Source organism: Protopterus annectens, chromosome 3.part1 (genome assembly GCF_019279795.1).
Source record: "Protopterus annectens isolate FY-2018-M chromosome 3.part1, PAN1.0, whole genome shotgun sequence".
Lineage (NCBI taxonomy): Eukaryota > Metazoa > Chordata > Ceratodontiformes > Protopteridae > Protopterus > Protopterus annectens.
This window is the reverse complement of record NC_056732.1, coordinates 475,096,454-475,114,661: the sequence shown is the minus strand read 5'-3', so window position 1 is coordinate 475,114,661 and position 18,208 is coordinate 475,096,454. Positions and strand designations below refer to the sequence as shown.

At 37.2% G+C, this 18,208-nt stretch overlaps 1 protein-coding gene across 1 annotated transcript in view; it reads right to left on the bottom strand.

Moving 5' to 3' along the window:
- TAF2 (TATA-box binding protein associated factor 2) overlaps positions 1-16,645 on the bottom strand; it is a 2,150,018-nt gene extending 2,133,373 nt beyond the window's left edge. Inside the window, exon 1 of the mRNA XM_044066916.1 lies at positions 16,477-16,645. Within this exon, the coding sequence (XP_043922851.1) occupies positions 16,477-16,529 (53 nt within the window). The 5' untranslated portion in view covers positions 16,530-16,645. The remainder of the gene's footprint in view (positions 1-16,476) is intronic.
- Positions 16,646-18,208: the final 1,563 nt, after the last annotated feature.

Sequence of the window (18,208 nt, the reverse complement as noted above, 5' to 3'; positions counted from 1 at the left end):
CTGAAGGGAATTTCCTCAGTGAGGCTTGGACTGACACCTCAGTGGAAAAGGTAGCAATGTCCCAGCAGCTATCCCCTACCCAGTTTCGAGAAATCTGAGCAGTGTTACAAGAGTTTGGAGGCATGCTTACCTGGTGCAGCACCATGTGGATACAGGTCCCTTATAGGGTGCCTAAGAGAGTCAGACACTCCGAGGGAGGAGATATAGGAAACGTTGAAACTGGGGGTAATCCAGGAGTCCAGCAGTTCCTGAGCCTCCCCAGTGGTGCTGGTACCAAAGAAGGATGGCAGCACCAGGTTGTGTGATGACTACAGGAAATTAAATAGTCACACAGAGTCAGATGCTCATCCCATGCCTAGGATAGATGAAGCCCTAGAACATCTGGGTGGGGTTAAGTATCTTACTACTATTGATCTCACCAAGGGCTACTGGCAGATGCCTTTGGACTCCCAGCTCTAGAGAGAGACTCCAGACTTTGTGACTCCTTTCGGCTTGTAAGAGTTCATGAACATGCCCTTTGCAATGAAAAATGCCCCAGTGACTTTCCAGAGGCTGGCAGATCATATTCTAGCAGGCGCAAGAGATTTTACCTTTGCTTAACTGGATGATATCATCATCTACATCCATTCCTGGCAAAAGCACCTTCAGCATGTCAGGGAGGTGCTGGGCAGACTGCAGAAGGCAGAGTTGACAATTAAGCCCAGTAAGTGTCAGGCAGGTATGGCAGAGGTCTCCTACCTGGGACAGAGTGGGGAGTGGTAAGATCAGACTAGAACCTGCCAAAGTAGAAGCCATTCATGCATGGCCTGCCCCTGTTACCAAAAAGCAGGTGAGGGCATTCCTAGGGACAGCAGGGTACTACAGAAAGTTTCTCCCCAATTATAGTACCATAGCTGCTCCCCTCACAGACCTGACAAGGAAAAACAGGCCAGATAAGGTAGCGTGAACCCCATCATGCGAGTAGGCATTCCGGAAGCTTAAAGGAACTTTGGGAGGACTCCCTGTGTTAGCCAGTCCAGATTACAGCAAAGAATTTGTTGTGCAGGTGGATGCTTCAAACCAAGGGGTGGGGGCTGTACTCAGCTAGGTTTCCTCAAAGAGAAAAGAGCACCTAGTAGTATATCTCAGCCATAGGCTTCAACCCAGGGAGAAATGCTATGCAGCTGTAGAAACGGAATGTCTAGCCATAGTATGGGCACTGCAGAAACTTCAGCCTCATCTGTATAGAAGGAAATTCACTGTAGTTACAAACCACAATCCCTTAACATGGCTACATTGAGACAGCCAACAAAATGCTAATGCAGCACAGCAGCAGGGTTAGCAATGACAATGCAGATGGGCTCTCAAGACAGGGAATGGGGTAATGTATTCCCAGATAGGCTCATTCCTCTCAAGCAATGCTTCTCAAGGGTCACTTGAAAAACTAGCTTGAGTCTTCGAAGGGGGGGGGGGGCTGTGATGAAAGACATACTACCAGAACAGCTAGCTGGAATTTTATAAATAATTATATGTCACTGGTGAATATCAAAATTATTTACATAAGATGTTTATGTTACAAATGTATTGGAAATCGTGTATTAAACTGCTCTGTACAGATGTTTGTGCTGAAAAAGGTATCTGTAAAAATGCGGAGTTTAAAATGCATCCACAGCATGACCTACTGGAAGGGAACAGAAATGTACATGCACTATTGTAACTGTTTAAAATGTATATATTTTAACAGTGGAAACTGGAATACAGGAGATTAACTTCATTCTAGTAAACTTTAGAAATTAAATTACTTTATAGGACGCAATAAAGATGCTAACTCTCAAATTTTCAATGCAGCTAGAGACACAGAGTCTGTGCCAAGAAGCTCTTGTCCCTGGAGTGAACTAATTGCTACCTTTGAAGCATGAAATAATACAATTGTTTTAGGACTACCAGCATCTGTCAAAGATCTGAGGAAAAGCCCTGGTCTGTATAGTTTTACAGGTAGATGCTAAATGCTTGTCAGCATCTAGCAATGGGTGTTTTGGCCTAGAAACTAGAAGTCAGATGACCAGAAATTATGTCATCTGCAAGCTATCCCAGCAGTATTATTTTGATATTAAATTTGAGAAGTCTTTCTGAGACGGAACATTCTGTCTTGGACCTAACAACAACCATCACCACATCTGCCTTGCTCTAATAGTAAGTTACTAGGGAGTAGTAATTCTCTTAGATACAGGTCAGGAAAATAGTGAAGCTTAGTTTAGATGTTTTCTTTATTTGTGTGATCCTGTACTGCAATGTTATTTTTAATATTTCCTGTGGTTTTGAACTCTGATGTCACTGTGAATATATATTCAGTATTGTCTTGTTCTTTTATTATTTATTAAATATATTTAAACATTTCATTGTGGCTGATCTGTGTAGATATATTTAAGTTTTGAGAGTACTTGCATATTTATTTGGTGACACTATGTGGGCCATTCCTAACAGCCTTGCTCTTGAACAAATTGCCATTTGTATGAATATTAAATATTATACAGTAAAATTGGACACCCTTTAAGGGCCTTAAAGTAGCTGATAAGGGGTTCTGGTGACAGTGGTAACTACCTTATAGTCTGGGCAGAAGGGGACATAGCTAGTAAACCTGTGCCAGCCTTTCACAGGTGTGTGTGTGTTAAACAAATCTCAAGATTGTATGTTTCAGCTACTTGGGCAGGGACCCGATGCACTGGTTGGACAGAGAGTGTGTTGGAGGACTTGACTTGGAACCCTGGCTAAGGACTCAACTTTATGGCTGTCGCAGTGGGGAATCTTATTGGGGATCTGAAGAAAAAGAGGGAGAAACCAGCCCTGGACTGACTTGTGTGTGTTCTTAAGGGAAATTGCATTTGATGCAGAGAGCTACATTTGGAAATACTTGTCATCCTCTTGGTGAATGCCCCCCACTGTTGCCAGTGGTGAGGTTTGAGGCTCCTTGATTACTGGTCCAATGGAGGGTCGTCACAACATATACAATCAAACGATATTAAACAAGTTCACATTTACACACATTGCACATCACATACACGGTTATATGTACGTGCTTGCGTGTGTATACATTTTATATACACACACCCACACACAGTTATCCAAGCAACATTACATAAAATTATTCAATTCCTAATTTCTCTTAGATGTCATTCCTCCTCCAAAACATTCATCTACTGTTAACACAACTTCCATTTTTTCTATGGAATTTACTCCTACCTTTTCATAAAGATCCCATTTTCTGTTATTTTATCTCTGTTAAATATTCCAAACTAAAAGCAAAATCAAACCAAGAATGAAAATCACTTGGCACCACAGGACCCGGAAGCACATAAACAAAGGCTTTCAAAATAGGCAGATGAAGAAATCAAACAGCTGCTAGGTCTCCAAAAAGATCCTTTAATGTAACCAGGCAAAGTAAAAATCCACAATATAATCCAAGCGCTTTCACTCGACCACATGCGAGCTTTCTCAAGGCAAACAACATTGCTCGAAGTTCAGTCACATTAAATACTTCCAGAATCATCACATGACTTCCTGTGAACCTTTCCCAACAGGAAGATCACCATATAAGGAAATTCTAAAATACATTCTTATCATTAAAAATAATTCATTTTCTAAAAATAATTCATTTTCTAAAAATATCTTGACAACTGAATAGCATAATGAACTTGAAATTGAATACAAACTATTAAAATATGTCATAAAACAATTCTGTAAAATATTTTTATAGTTTTATAATAAGTGCATTTCTTATCGGAGTTAACACAGTTTAGCAGAACATGACATCTATTGTTTTATTCACTTTTGAACCCATAAGATTTTATAATATGATATATGGAATGTTATACATTGGCAACTCAGATAAGAAATGTTTTACAATGCCAGTTAGTAACTCTAGGTTTTAAATTGGAGTTTTGATTTCACCCCCCGATGGTTAAAAGGGGTTACTGCACTTATTTGTATTATAAAACTATAAAAATATTTTACAGAATTGTTTTGACATATTTTATGACATATATTACGTGCTTCCGGGTCCTGTGGTGCCAAGTGATTTTCATTCTCTGTTAAATATTCACTACTTCAAATATAGTTGGTTTAGATTTTGATTTCCATTTTATGGTAATTGTTTTTGGCAACCACCAGAATTACACCTAACAAAGACTACCATGTCTAGGCAGTTCAAATACTGTATTCCAGCTAAAAATAATAATAATAATAATTTCCTTAGTTACACTCACTTAGTTGCTTGGTATTCCTGACAGAGTGCTCTGTAAGGAATTTTTAAAGTCAGCCAAATCACAATAGTCCCAAAGACTTATGTTCTTATGCACCAAACCTCCAAACTTTTGTCATCTACGTGTTGGGGTCTGCCTGGGGTATAAAACTATCTATGTAAACATTTCCAGTCAAAAATCATAACTCCAAGATTCTGTTGCATATTTGGGAGCCATACATATATGTTTTCCCATGGTTTCTTTCTGAATTACATACCTGATCTCTCCTCTCAATCTTTTCTGACATCTTCCAATAGATTCCTATAGTTATTGTGCAATATTTTAAATGTCGTATTTATTATTTTCTCCATCAGCAGATTCTGTTGTAGATTCAACTAAAAACTCAAACAGTGCAGGTCTTTCATTTAGTATTCCCATATCCCATTCTCTGTCTATATCCCAATATCAATCCCTGATGGGGAAGGCAATTACTAGCCTGCAATCCAAATGTCTTCTTAGCCCCTTCCCATTCTACTACCTTTCTTTCTCTACTTGTGTGCTCACAATACCTTAGTTCCTTTGCCATCTTTTCCTCCAATAAATTCAAGCCCCTCGTCTTTTCTCTGTTCCCCTAATTACTTTCATCCCTACTGGAAGAATCTCTTTCCATTCTCACGTTGACTTAGTTCTTAGTATACTTTTTGCTACTTCGTGAATATAATGTTCTGTAGGACTTCTTTTCCTTGAGGATCTGTGTCCAAAATTCCATTATTTCCTTATTTCTTGAATTAACTCCCTGCTCCATCAACACTTTTCACTTTCAACTGTAGCCTTCTGCTTGTGTAATGTATACAAGAGCAGTAACTGTAGTTCTAAAATATCCCTTCAAATCAGGTAATCCTAAAGCACCTTGTTCATTTAGGAGGATCAACTTATCCCACTTGACTCTTGCCCTCTCTCTCTCTCTAATAAAATCCTTCAACACTTTACTATCCACAGCTTCTTCTCGGATTGATAAAAATATGCCAGACCTTTGTATAAAACTAAAGGGACTAAAAACAGAAAAGAAAGGGCAACTCCACAAAGTTGCCCAACCATCTCCTTGCCCCATGTCAAACATCGAATCGCTTAAATGCGATTTGATGTTTGTGTCGCTCAATGTCGCTCAAAACACATTCACGCAAGTAATCTCTTGGACTGCTAATACAGACCCCAAAATATCACCATCTGCTAATAAAGCCAACTTTTCTTGAATACCATACCAATTATATCCTTGAATTTCTGAGTCCCTTATTTTCTTTGCCAATGGTTCTACATATAAAAACACAAATGAGAAAAGATGAGAGGATACCCTGGCTGGTTCTTCTGTTCAGACAACTTATCAGAAAGGAACCCTCCTACTTTGATTTCTGCCTCCAATCCCTCATATATGGTTTTAAATTAACTTCATTATTGTTTTATCAAAAAATGCAAATGCTTCCACTGCCCTACTCAAAATCCCAGTACACTCTGTTGAATGCGTGAATGGTTCTCCGGTCAGATTCTCGGCTAGGGTTCCTTCTGTTTGGAGTTTGCATGTCCTCCCTGCATCCGCATGGGTTTCCTCCAAGTACTCCAGTTTCCTCCCATATTCCAAAGACATACATTTGGAGCGTTTCTGCCCAGGCTGCCGCTGAAAACAGGCTCTGTCCTAGTCAGACTTTCCTGGTCAACAAATGTTACATAAAAATACAAAAAAAATGCCCTCTCTCCATCAAGACCCACCAATAACAGCAGTATTGTCTTACATTCTGCTTCCCTTTGGATCATCACTGTTCTACTAATGTTGTCAAATGTTTACCTCCCTTCCACAAAACTACACTGGTCCATATCTACTAATATTGGCATCACCTTTGCCATTATTTTAGCCATTATAGGCAAACATTTTATACTCGTGGTTTTAATTTGAAATGCGCCTGCACAAAGCAGGCTCAGATGGGCCTTTACCATCTTTGGGTATTAAAAGTCACCACTGCTTTTCCCCAGGATGTTGGTGCCGCCCCTCCTTTCAAAATACTAAACAACCCTCCAGATCTTTATCACTTGTTTCCCTCCTAGCTTCCAAACCTTCCACTGGAATACCATCTTTTCCTGGAGACTTTCCTTTATATTGGTTAGACATCACCAATTTTATCTCCTCTCCTATCTTAATGTGTAGTTGTTCAGCCTCATCCAACTCTAGCCTTTGCATATTTAAGTCTTCCATAAATATTTTCATTTGTGCTTTTTCATAATTTCTCCACTTCTGTGCTTTATACAATTTTTTTTTGTAAAATTTCTGAAGTATCTCTAATACTCCTACAGGATCTATAGTTATTTTTGTTGTTATAGACTCCCCTATTTTGGCAACAACCCTTTCAACTTTCTATTGTCCAAGATGTCATATCAAAAACGTTTTTGTGCTTTCGATTTATCACAAAACAGTTGCTTAACAGCAATCTTTCTACTTGCATGCATATTATCCAGGTACTCTCCAATTTTCTCTTTAGCACTCTGCAATTGTACCTATTCTTGTTCTGAGAGATTCCCTTTATGTTGTAATACTAACCTTTGTCAACCTTTCTAAATTATTACTTCTTAACCATATCACTTTCTTTTATTTCTACCCTATTTTTAAACTCTACTTTCATGTTATCATACTCGCTAGCTATAACTACTGGAGTACTTAATAAATCCCAGATAATTTCTACTACCCCATTCCTTAAATTCCTCTCTTTTCAGTTATGCAGAGAAGAGCCAGTGTCTCATCTTTACTTCATTACCCTGCATTTTTATCTTAGTAATAATTAGTGCATGATCTGAAATAGTTATTGGATGTGTATCAAAGTTCTCAATTAAATGGATATGTTCCCGTGAAATATAATTTCTGTCAAGTCTAGCCCAGTTATTGTATCTTGGGAAATAATACACAAATTCTCTCAGAGTTCCTACTACTGAATTCATGTCTTTCATACCAAACAATTTTATAAATTTCTTCAGAAATCTACCATCTTTCGTAAAATGTTTCCCTTTTAGGCTCTCCAAATACATCTTCATTGTGGCAAATCAAAGTCCAGTCCCCACCTATAAGTAATATTCACTGTTGAAAGCTGATTATCCTCCCCCACACCAAATTTTTATGCTCCATAGTAGCAATTTTATGTGAAATTTAAATACATGCCAGCATAATCCTCGTCCCTTCCCAGTAGCCCCTTACTAACACAATCTGCCATTATTATTTTTTCCACCCTCTTCTATCACACCTGGATTGCTGGATCCTCTAGCAATTAAAATAAGTAGTCCTCCTCCTTTGTCTCTAATATTCTGCAGAATATCCACCCCAAAATCCTTTGTCAAATTTACCCAATCGGTTCTTCCCAAGTGTCTCCCCTATGGCACTATTTGCACTCTCTAACATAATTGAGTATTCTTTCCTTTTAGTCTGCATCTGTGAGACCATTAACATTCCAAAATAGCACGGAAAGTGTTGCCATTATAGTAAGGTGCCATTATTCCCACGTATTATATAAAAGCATTTTCTTTAAATGTCTATTTCCAGCTTTTGTGATACATGCACCCATTAATGTTTGGCAGGTTAATCTTTTATCCAGTTCTGTTATTATCAACATTGGAACCCTAATCCTTTATCCAGTTCTGTTATCAACATTGGAACCCATGTCAAATTCTGCAAGACTTTTTGTTTTCATAGGTGTGTACTAGGCTAATGGCCCTGGAGCCTTTACAAGCCTAGCCCACAGGATTACCCTGGCATCGTGCCACCCAACCTTAGTTCCCAGTGCCTCTGCAGAGCCACTGGAGTGATCCCTGGGGTGAATTTTCTATTTCCCATCCACTCATCAAGATTTCTCTTGAAGACGGCCAGTGAGGCACTCTGCTTGACATGTATGGGAAGTCTATTCCATACCATGGGGAGTCTCTGGGCCATGAACCTGTCCCTTCACCTTGTTCTGTTGAGTGTGGTAATGAGGTTGAGGTCTCTGGAGCGTGTAGTGCAGAGGGATTGGGATTTCTTTAGATGTAGCATTTCTAACCGAGCTGGGTCAGACATGGCTCTGTAAGTCAAGCAGAGATCGCCTCTAAGTAGGCGATATGAGACAGAGAATAGTTGGGAGTTTTTTTTTTTTAGTCTGTCCATATAGGACAAGTGTTTAAGGCCTAGGATCCTCTTTGTGAGGCACTTTTGCGACCTCTCCAGTTGTTGTAGGTGTCTAGTGAGGTACATGCCAAATTGAGTATTGTACTTGATGACTGGTCTAATGAGGGAAGAGTAGAGGGAGACAATGACCTCTTTCTTCCTGGATATTGCAAGGACTACCACACAGAAGGACTTTCTGACCACAGTGGAAATGTAGTGGTCAAAACAGAGGTTGCTGTCAACCTGTGTTCCCAGATCTCTTATGATGCCTTCTGTCATCAGTGGACTACCATCAATGTGGTAATTCATGGGAATAATTAAATGTCTAAAAAAAAAAAAAAAACACCCACCCATAGAATACCCCCAGCACCTGGTAACTTTTATTGCTAAAGGAAAACTTTTCATTATATCTGGTGTTCTCATATTTACTTGTTTCTACTTAAACATGTAGATTACACCAGGGGGTGCTAATCCAGACAGGTCAGTCACCAAAGCAAAAGTGAGAGAAAACACATCAGCTCTACATATTTTATAATCCTTGTACTTCTGCACCTCATCCCCCACCTCAACAACCCAAGACTACAGCCTAATAGCTTAAACATGCTTCTGTCTAGCTTTTCTTCTCTTTTTGCACTGTAATTCCTGCATTTCTTGGTACCAAAAAAGAATGGAAGAAAAAATAAAATGCATCAGTTTACTTTAATCACAAACAAGAACTAAAAATACTTACTATAAAATGTGCAATTTATATTTTGAAAAGTTTCAAAGAAACACCATTAAGAAATTGTTTTACTTAACAGTTACCTTTTTCCTTCTTCTTCCCCTCAAAGTCCTACCAAACATTAATAAAATGAAGGAACATAAACATGAGAGGAACTGAAAAGCATTTAACAAAGTCAGCAAAAGTCCACTCTTTCCACTTATTCTAATACAGCCATACTTCACAAATGAGATTGATGCTTTGAAGTTTCATATTTATTCACTAATTTCCATGTTGCTAGTCTTTTTCATGTTCATCTCCCAACTCCATATTCTATTTCAGTTCCACGGTACTCCTGATTCTTCTGGTCAACTCCTGTGCTTTTCTCTCTCTCCCAAGCATTTTCCTTTAGAACAGTGGAAAACGTTTCACGGGCAAAGTCCCTCAGTGTGCTATTATTATTAGTAGAATGAGAAACTGAGTCCCCTTCTGCTTGATGGCTCATTTTTTTTTTTGTTTGACAAACTCTTGCAATTCCTCCTTAGCCTGTTCTGCATCAAAAATGGCTTTGATCCTCCAGGAAAAAAAAAATTCTTAAGGCAGTTGAATACAACAGCTTGAATCTCACACCTGCCCCTTGACATTCCCTGATTACTGGAATAAATTTGTTTCTCTTCTGCCTGGTGTACACAAACACTCTACTGTCTCCCTTTTGCCACAGTTTTGTCGGGATCAACTCCTTCTGCTGGTTAGTTTGCATCTTTACTAATAAAAAGGTCTTGATAACTTTCTCCGGACCATACACACTGTGTCCTTTCACTTAACAGTTCCTGCTATGGAATGCCAGTCCAGTTGCTTATTTGTGACTTCATAAAAATACACTCTATTCCTTCTAGTTTCTCAGATACAGCAAAAAATCTCAATTCCCCCTATGTGCTCTAATTCTACCACTTTTGAAACATCTCCTCTTGAGTAATCTCACTCAGCCAGTCTTTTCTTCATTTTGACCTCTGAGTTTTGCACTTTTATCAGCTCATCGGCATATCTTTAGTGCACTGTCACTTTAAATTATAAAGGTTACTTAATTAATTGGAAGCCATGCAATAGTACTTAAGGGTTGTTCTTTTTAGTATAGAACATTCTGAAGAAGTCCTGAATTGTAAAGAACGAAAATGCTCCATTGTTCTTAAATAAAGAAGACACTCCATTGGTTGGGTTATTTAAGCTGCTGGCGTTACTTATTTTATTTTGATTTATAGTTGGTTTTTGTAACTCTACACGTTTCATATTTATCGTGTAGTAGTAGTGATTGCAGCTTGGACTCCCTCGATAATTTTCCCTCCGTATTTTCACCTGTTTGGCAAGAAGAAATGGACAAACTTCACTCCGAGCTCACCACAGAATTGCTTTCGCAGACTGGCAATGTTGCTGGGTCAGGTTTAAATGGACATGCCCCCTATGCATCTGCTCTGAATGGAAGAAATGTTGCAAACAGTGATTACAGAGAAGTTGGCGGAGTCGGAGGCATAGGATCTGACAATTTACTTGAAATAAACAATGGAATTATTCTTTGCAGCACTCAAAGTGAAGATACAAGCAAAGGGCAAATACAAAAAAATGGGGTTTCCATCAAACATATTAACTGGAGAGAGTCCTATCAAACCAACAATGGATTAAATGTGGTGTTTAAATGTTTCAGTGGTGGTAGCAAAACAATGGTATCTAAAATTGATTTAGATCAGCTTATAAACAGTTTGATTTTAACAATAAGCCAGTAGTAAACGACAATTCTGCTGAAGCTAATAGGGACCGATATGTTGCCGGTTCATTGAAAGAGTGAATGAAAAGCTTACAGATTGACAATTATGTAATGAAGTGTTTAAACCTTAAAATAGTGCCACAAGTAGACCTTAAAATAGTGCCACAAGGACTGAGGATATAAATTGCCAGATGTGGAGAAGACATACTCCAAGACTGAGAAAGAAACAATGGCAAGAGATTTCAGTCAGGGAAAGTTTAGATTATGTTTGTTTAGCTCAAGTGAAATTACAGAAATGTGTGAATGTAAATACATAATACTAGGCACCTTGTTAATTCTAAATAATTATTTTCTACTTGCTAGTAACTTGTAATAACTTCAGACTGTACATTTGAACACTGGATTAGTGTGCTGCTTTATTTATGTTCTCTGCATATTCTTACTTTAACTGCTACCTTGAGCACTATGATTATCCTGTAAACTTTGCTCATTGTCATGTTGATTTGGTTTACTGCTATTCTGTTGACAGTTAATACTAATACTCTAGTCTAGAGTATTGTAACATGAAGTTTTTCTCCCTGGGCTTCTGCTGAAAAGGGGTTTCCATCCACAGTCAGACTATTTCAGTCAGCAAATGTAAAATAAAAATACAATAAATAAGTTTATTAGATAATTTAATCAAATACACATTTATCACAGACTACAAACCTTAGAAGAAACAATTAACCCCAAATCAAATCACCCACTTAAGCTAGAACCATGGTCACTGAGGTTGTAGCTCTACAAGTTTAAAATGCAATACAAGAATAGAATGGAAAACACTGCTGAATGATTATCAATGCATTATTTCATATCTACAGAGAAAGGAAGTACAACAAACTGGCTAAGGACAATGACAGGATGGTAGTTTCAACAGCCCTGATAAAAAAAAAAATAAAAAAAAATAAGAAACAGAAGTAGAAATAGGATTTGTGCTACAACATGTAAAGAATTACGCACCAATAATATGGGACAAAAAAACATAAAAACAAAAAATGATGCAGATGCTGAGATAATACACAGATATGAGACCTGCAAAGAAAATACAGTATGCAATAAGACATGACAATTGTAAAGAAACCAGCTAAAAGAAAATATTTTTTTGAAAAATCCAGATTTATAATTACCTCCAAAATAAAAATAAATACATACATAAATAAAATGTTCAAAAAACTACCATTGAAGGGCACTCTGGAGAGGTTAAAACAAAAACCTAATGGCTATGGAAATATATGGTTCCCAAACAGGGATGAGATGGCAAAGAAAAAAAAAAAAAAAAAACTGTGTACTATGCCAGATAAAAAATCAGCTGAATAAAAAAGTGTACCCATCTAGATGTCACCAAATGACAAAGTTAACAAAAGTGGTCTGGAAAAATATTATCATAGTATTTTACTGGCCTGTCCAAAAAGACTATCTGTAGACGCTAGCAAAGGAATACTCAGTGCTCCCATTGATGCATCCTGTTACCTTATCTCCACATCAGCTCATGTGGAAATCTCAGTCTTGGGCATGCTCTGCACAGTTTTTTTTAAATACTGCAAAAATATAAAATCTGATCTATAACAACTCGCAATTCAAGCAATTTTATGAAACACAGGAACAAGAGAAAGATGACTCCATCATTGCTACAGGCAGATGCAACCTTATTATAGCCAACATACATAAAGTCATTAACTGCAAATCTGAAAACCATAGTACAGAAATGGCAGGTTAACACTGTGCTGACAAGGTAAAAAAAATTCCAAAGTCATGGAACATACCTGATGAACATATAAGGAAGAGTGGCACCTAACAGAAAACCGTAATGAAGCAGCACTCAGCTTTATAAAGAAATGCCAAGAGCTCACCCTCCACAAGGAGCAGACTATTTTGGGAAGACAGATGTCAACTCAAGCATTTATCAACATATAATCTTGAGTGATAAAGACACAACATCCCCCAATAGCAAGTCTACCTTAATAAACTACTATGCATTTGTAAAGCAACACACTTATGAGGTTGCTGTCTGTTCACCTACCACGGTGACACTTTACCCACTAATGCTCATCCAGACAGAAATGAGGTTACTTTGACTGCTATCAAAGACATTAAGTGATTCTCTACCACTGACTATCCAGCCAGAAACCATTCAAACTGTGACAAACCAGAAGTTACGTCTAAAAAGAAATAACATAATACTATTCTATGTATGGAAACAAGAAATATGCACAGTTATTTGCAATTCTGTGTGTGCATAACACTAAATGTACGTGTGTACACAAATATACACAAAATCCACATTTTTACATAAAAAATGTAAAACACTGGCAAGACACTGCACAACTTGACATTATTTTATTTCTCTGTAGAATGAGGTAAAGTCTGAAATATTTAAATACAAAGTTCACTGAAGGCTATCTAGAAATGTAGAACACTTGCAGTATAGCTAAATTAAAAGTTCACTAAGCAATGCTAGTTATGGGACGGTTTTAAATGTGTTTGCACAGTAATATTTTGTACTTTAAGGAAAACACATACTTCTCCCTTAAAACTGGGGGAGTGATGTGATGTTGGTCACCAACTGCCGTCCAACATACAATTTACAAATACTTGTGGTCACGGTCTCAATTTTAGGTGATGATTCAGCAATCCAAGTCCAAGCATCTACATGCAGTTGCTTGCTTTGTTAATCCCTTAAAAGTTTGATCTTCACTGGACTGACATGTGATACTTTGACTGGCCACTTAAGTTGGGTCAGAATTTATGAACAGTCTTGCTGGTTTCAGGAACTACAGCACTTCAACAAGCCTTTATGAATTACTCAGAAGCCACATTAGTATACTGTGAGGCACTGAATGATTTACCATTCTATGAAAAGTGCTCTAATTTTACAATTTGACTTTTTCAACCAGGGCAGCCAGTCACATGGCTTTGTAGCTGCTTCTGCAAAGTAAACAATGTTCTTTAAAACTTGCTAGCCTTGGATGTATTATTGAAATATTAGAAAAAATGCTTACTGAAGTGGCATTCCTGACATGTTCATTTAACATTTTTATACTGTTATGTCAATAAATTGAAATTTAAGTTTACCTTGTCAAATCAGTGTGATAGTCTTACAATACAACCCAAGGCACGACATCCTTCACAGATTCACAGATATTCTAGTCTCACCGTATCTTATGACAATTTACACATTGCCAGTACCCTCCCTCAGGCTGAACATCTGTTGTCTAAGAGGGCCATGTCAGTCAATCCCAGAGTAAATTTGTGAATATCCATTCAGTTATTTAAGTTATGTTTAAAGGAAGACCGTGAGTTGCACTGCTTAACATACAGGGGAAGTTTGTTAAAGAGATTTGGGAGACACTGGGTTACAAACCTGTCCCTTCTCAGTCTTTTATTTAACAGTTAGTGAAGACTTAGGTTCCTGGTTTTAGTACTGGTGGATATACTGAACTAGCAGAAACAGGAAGTCAACAACAATTGGACCTCTAATGACACCATAAACAGAACAATGCTCTCCTCTTAAGTCTGCAAGATTCTGGATAAAGGAAAAGGAGCTTCCAGCCTATCTTGGCAGCAGAGGAACTTTAAGCCTCTGATCTTTTTTGGTTAGGAAACTATTGGAGTCTAACTGTATTATATCTTTAGATTCATTCCAAACTTGGAATTGTACTCTCAATTACTGTATTGATCAATCCAAAGTATAAGGGGGTGACTACTTTTCAAGATCTTGAGGATTTTTTTTTGGCAATTAGCTGGGCTAAATAAAATGGTGTGCTGGCTATACTGTATGATGGGGCTATCTACCAAAAGCAGTGGTAACTTACAATTTGAGTCAAATTTTAGTTTGGGTGTCAAAAGGTGACTCAACGACAGCCCTCAGTTTGTATTTGTCTGCAAACTTTGTTTGCCAGAGCTCTAGCATTAGCAAGAACGACCATTCAGTTTCTGGATACCTATAAAAAATGGGATATTTTATTTCTACTAATTTTTTGTTCTTGTTGTTTTACCCACCTTTTATTTTTAAGAAAAAACACAGGGGAAAAAAAATCACCTTTTTGTACTTTGTTCATTTATTTTTTAATGTTTACTTAATGTAGTTTTTGGGGAACTAATAAAATATCCCTCAAAAGAAAAGTTTAATAAATAGAATATGTGGCATTGAGTAATTAATTGTTTTTTCTGAACAGAAGATGCACTCCTATCTCATCAGCAGCAGCATTATTCATGAGATACCGCTCCCATCTTCTCCAACAAAAATATAAAAACATACCCACTCTTTGCATCCACGTTCCCTGTATATATATCCACTCTTTGTATCCACATCCCCTGTATGCATGCATATACACACAATATTTTATTAATATATATATATATATATATATATATATATATATATATATATATATATACACACACACACACACACACACACACACACACACACACACAATATATACATACACAAACACAATGTACAAATGAGTACCTGTTTAACAAGTTCCTTTCTGACAAGCTAAATCGCATGGCGAGCTTTCAGGATTCCCATATACACAAACATCTACACACATGAAAAGCATGCAACACATATTTTAGAATAACCATTAACCCCATTCTGACATCAGAAATACTGACTTTAGATTTATTTAGCACCTCTGTAACACAAAGCAGAATGGTACCAAAAACATGTTTCCAACAAAAGTATTAAATAATATTTCCATACTTCTTAAGTAGCTCCTATACAGGATGTGGTTGTCAAAAAAGAACATTGCTATGGAAGATTTGTTCATTCCTTAACACCTGTTAACACAGTGTCAAATGACAGCAACGAAAAGGAACACCTGCAGCCAAAACTGCAAAGAAATATATACTAATTGTATTAGTTAAGAGTCCCACTCTTTTATATCACTGTTTTGGAAATAGTCTACTGCTATGTACAAACAGCGGAATTAGGTTATTGTTGTCCAACTAGCTCATGCAGTCATCTCCATATCATTTTTACTTTTTCTTTACAGATTAGGTTTCCACAGCCCTTCTCAACACACATATCACAGGATATGCTGCATTACCATGAATAATCTCCTTTACTTGAGAATATATTAAGTGCACAGAGCTGCCGTTTCTTATGACACAATAAAAGTAGCAAATAGGCATGAGTACACTCGACCAAGATTACATCATAGTAACAGGTAAGGGAATAATATGCAAAATAAGTATTATCAAACATTTGCAGTGGTTTGAGCAGACATCCTTCACGGTACAGTACAATTCACAGGACTGTGCAGTGAACGTATAAAAATCTGCCATTTCACAAACTGCTTCTCCAAGAGACCCTCATGCTTTACACATCAAGCTCAACCATTGGGGATACCCCATTCGATCACCCTCTTACCAGCAAGGTACTTCAAGAAAAGTCACAAAGGAACAATCTCAAAAGTTTTAGCAACTTGTCAGATAAGACAAACTTTGCTAATTAATTTAATGCCAAGTGCTACATACAGTAAAAACAATAAACAACCTGTCTCCTACATAAACATCCACCACACAAAGCATCATCACCCACTCTATTTGTATTCAAAGCAAAGACAAACTGAATACTTATAGTTTGTATGGACGTGGACTTTCAAACCCTTTGTCTCCTTTCTTCCTGTTCATTCTTTAAAGATGTAACTTGTTATTATACTACTCTATAATCCTCAGACAGGTGTGACAGTTCCCTGCATATCCACAGGTACATATCACAGACCTCCGGCTTTCCCTCGCTCGGGTTTCTATCGTACCTCTATTGGCAAAGTATAATTGCGCATGCATTATAGGCGCATACGTTTGACGTCCTGCAAGCGTATTGTGCGTGTGCGTAAGAGGTTTGTTCGTTCGGATTGATAATATAGAGTCTGAATTTATTTTGTAGTGATTTGTCTACAGTGTTATTGTTCATTATGTTGAGACACAAGTATTTGTTTTAAAGTGTTTTCCAGGAATAAACGTAATTCCCACATTCCTCTTCATAGACGAGTATGGTTAAATGTTGTGCACATATTTAGCACAACTATCAGAGACATTCTGTCTGCTCTGGTTTCAGCTACTCATGGATGCATTGCGGTGTATTACTAGTATTCATTAAACATGATGTTATAGTCCTTGCGGACATTTAACATTTTTTTCAATGCGTGGAATATTTTTGTAGAAACTCGAGTGTTATACTTAGTTGACTTTACTATTAATATGCTTCCAACGTTCATACGTAGATTCCTTTGTGTTTGATACAGACTATGTGATTATTTGGAGTGTTCATTGTCATCTCTGCGTGTGTTTTAGTATCTTTATTTTTTCCTTTGCCTTTCCTCGTACATTTAGACCGAACTAGATAACAGCATACCATGTGCTGTTGGATAGTACAAAGTTTTGTGTTACTTTTGTTTTGGATTTTCACAGTATTGTGTATTGGTTAAAAAATGCCAGACACAAAGCAGAAATTAGTAAGGGACAGGGATCCAGATTCGTATGTATCATTATATATTGTATAATTAATATATTGTTTGTATGTAAGATTATGTATGGTAGTTTTACATTCAGTACAAAAAGAAATGGTCAGAGCTGGAAATAAAAGCAGTAGTGCTATAATCAGGGAGCACAAACACATGTAGAAAGCATTTTTAAATTGTTTTTACTTCATTAATTGTCAACACTTAGTTTGCATGTGTAAAGTGGTTTTCAACTGTTCATATACTTAAAGCTGATGAACACTGCTGTCCATTTTTAAAGGGAACCTCGTGTGAAATTTGACAAGATCTGGGAAGGGTTGGCACAGTACCATTATTTGTTTACTTGTTAGCAGAGTAAGTGAACTGGTCTTCAGGAACTCTTCAGTCGCAAGTGCACTGAAAGGTACATTAGGTGAAATATTTTTACAAGACAAAACATACACCGTGTCATATACACAAAACTCAAAATTGAAATGAATTGGAAACAGTTGTACAGTAGCATGAATCATACATAAGTATAAATATACATTTAGCATTAATACATATATAATGTTAGTGCTGTGCAGAGAAATTGGTTATTGATTAAGAGGTTTGTCTCTAAACAGTGGTATTTGTCGGTATTAAAAGCTGCTTTGGTAACTTTGCTTAAATGTCAGTAACGTTTGTTTCAGATGAACAGGTTGACGATGCCAGCTCACTAGAACCTCTTTTTGTGGGTAATCTTTCCCAAAGAGCTTTGATGAATGTGAGGCAAGCGAGTATTGGAGCCCCCTTGTTACTAGATCATACTGGATAATTTAAAATATATTAACTGTTTCAGTGCAATTGGTAGTGGAGTGGCAGTAATTT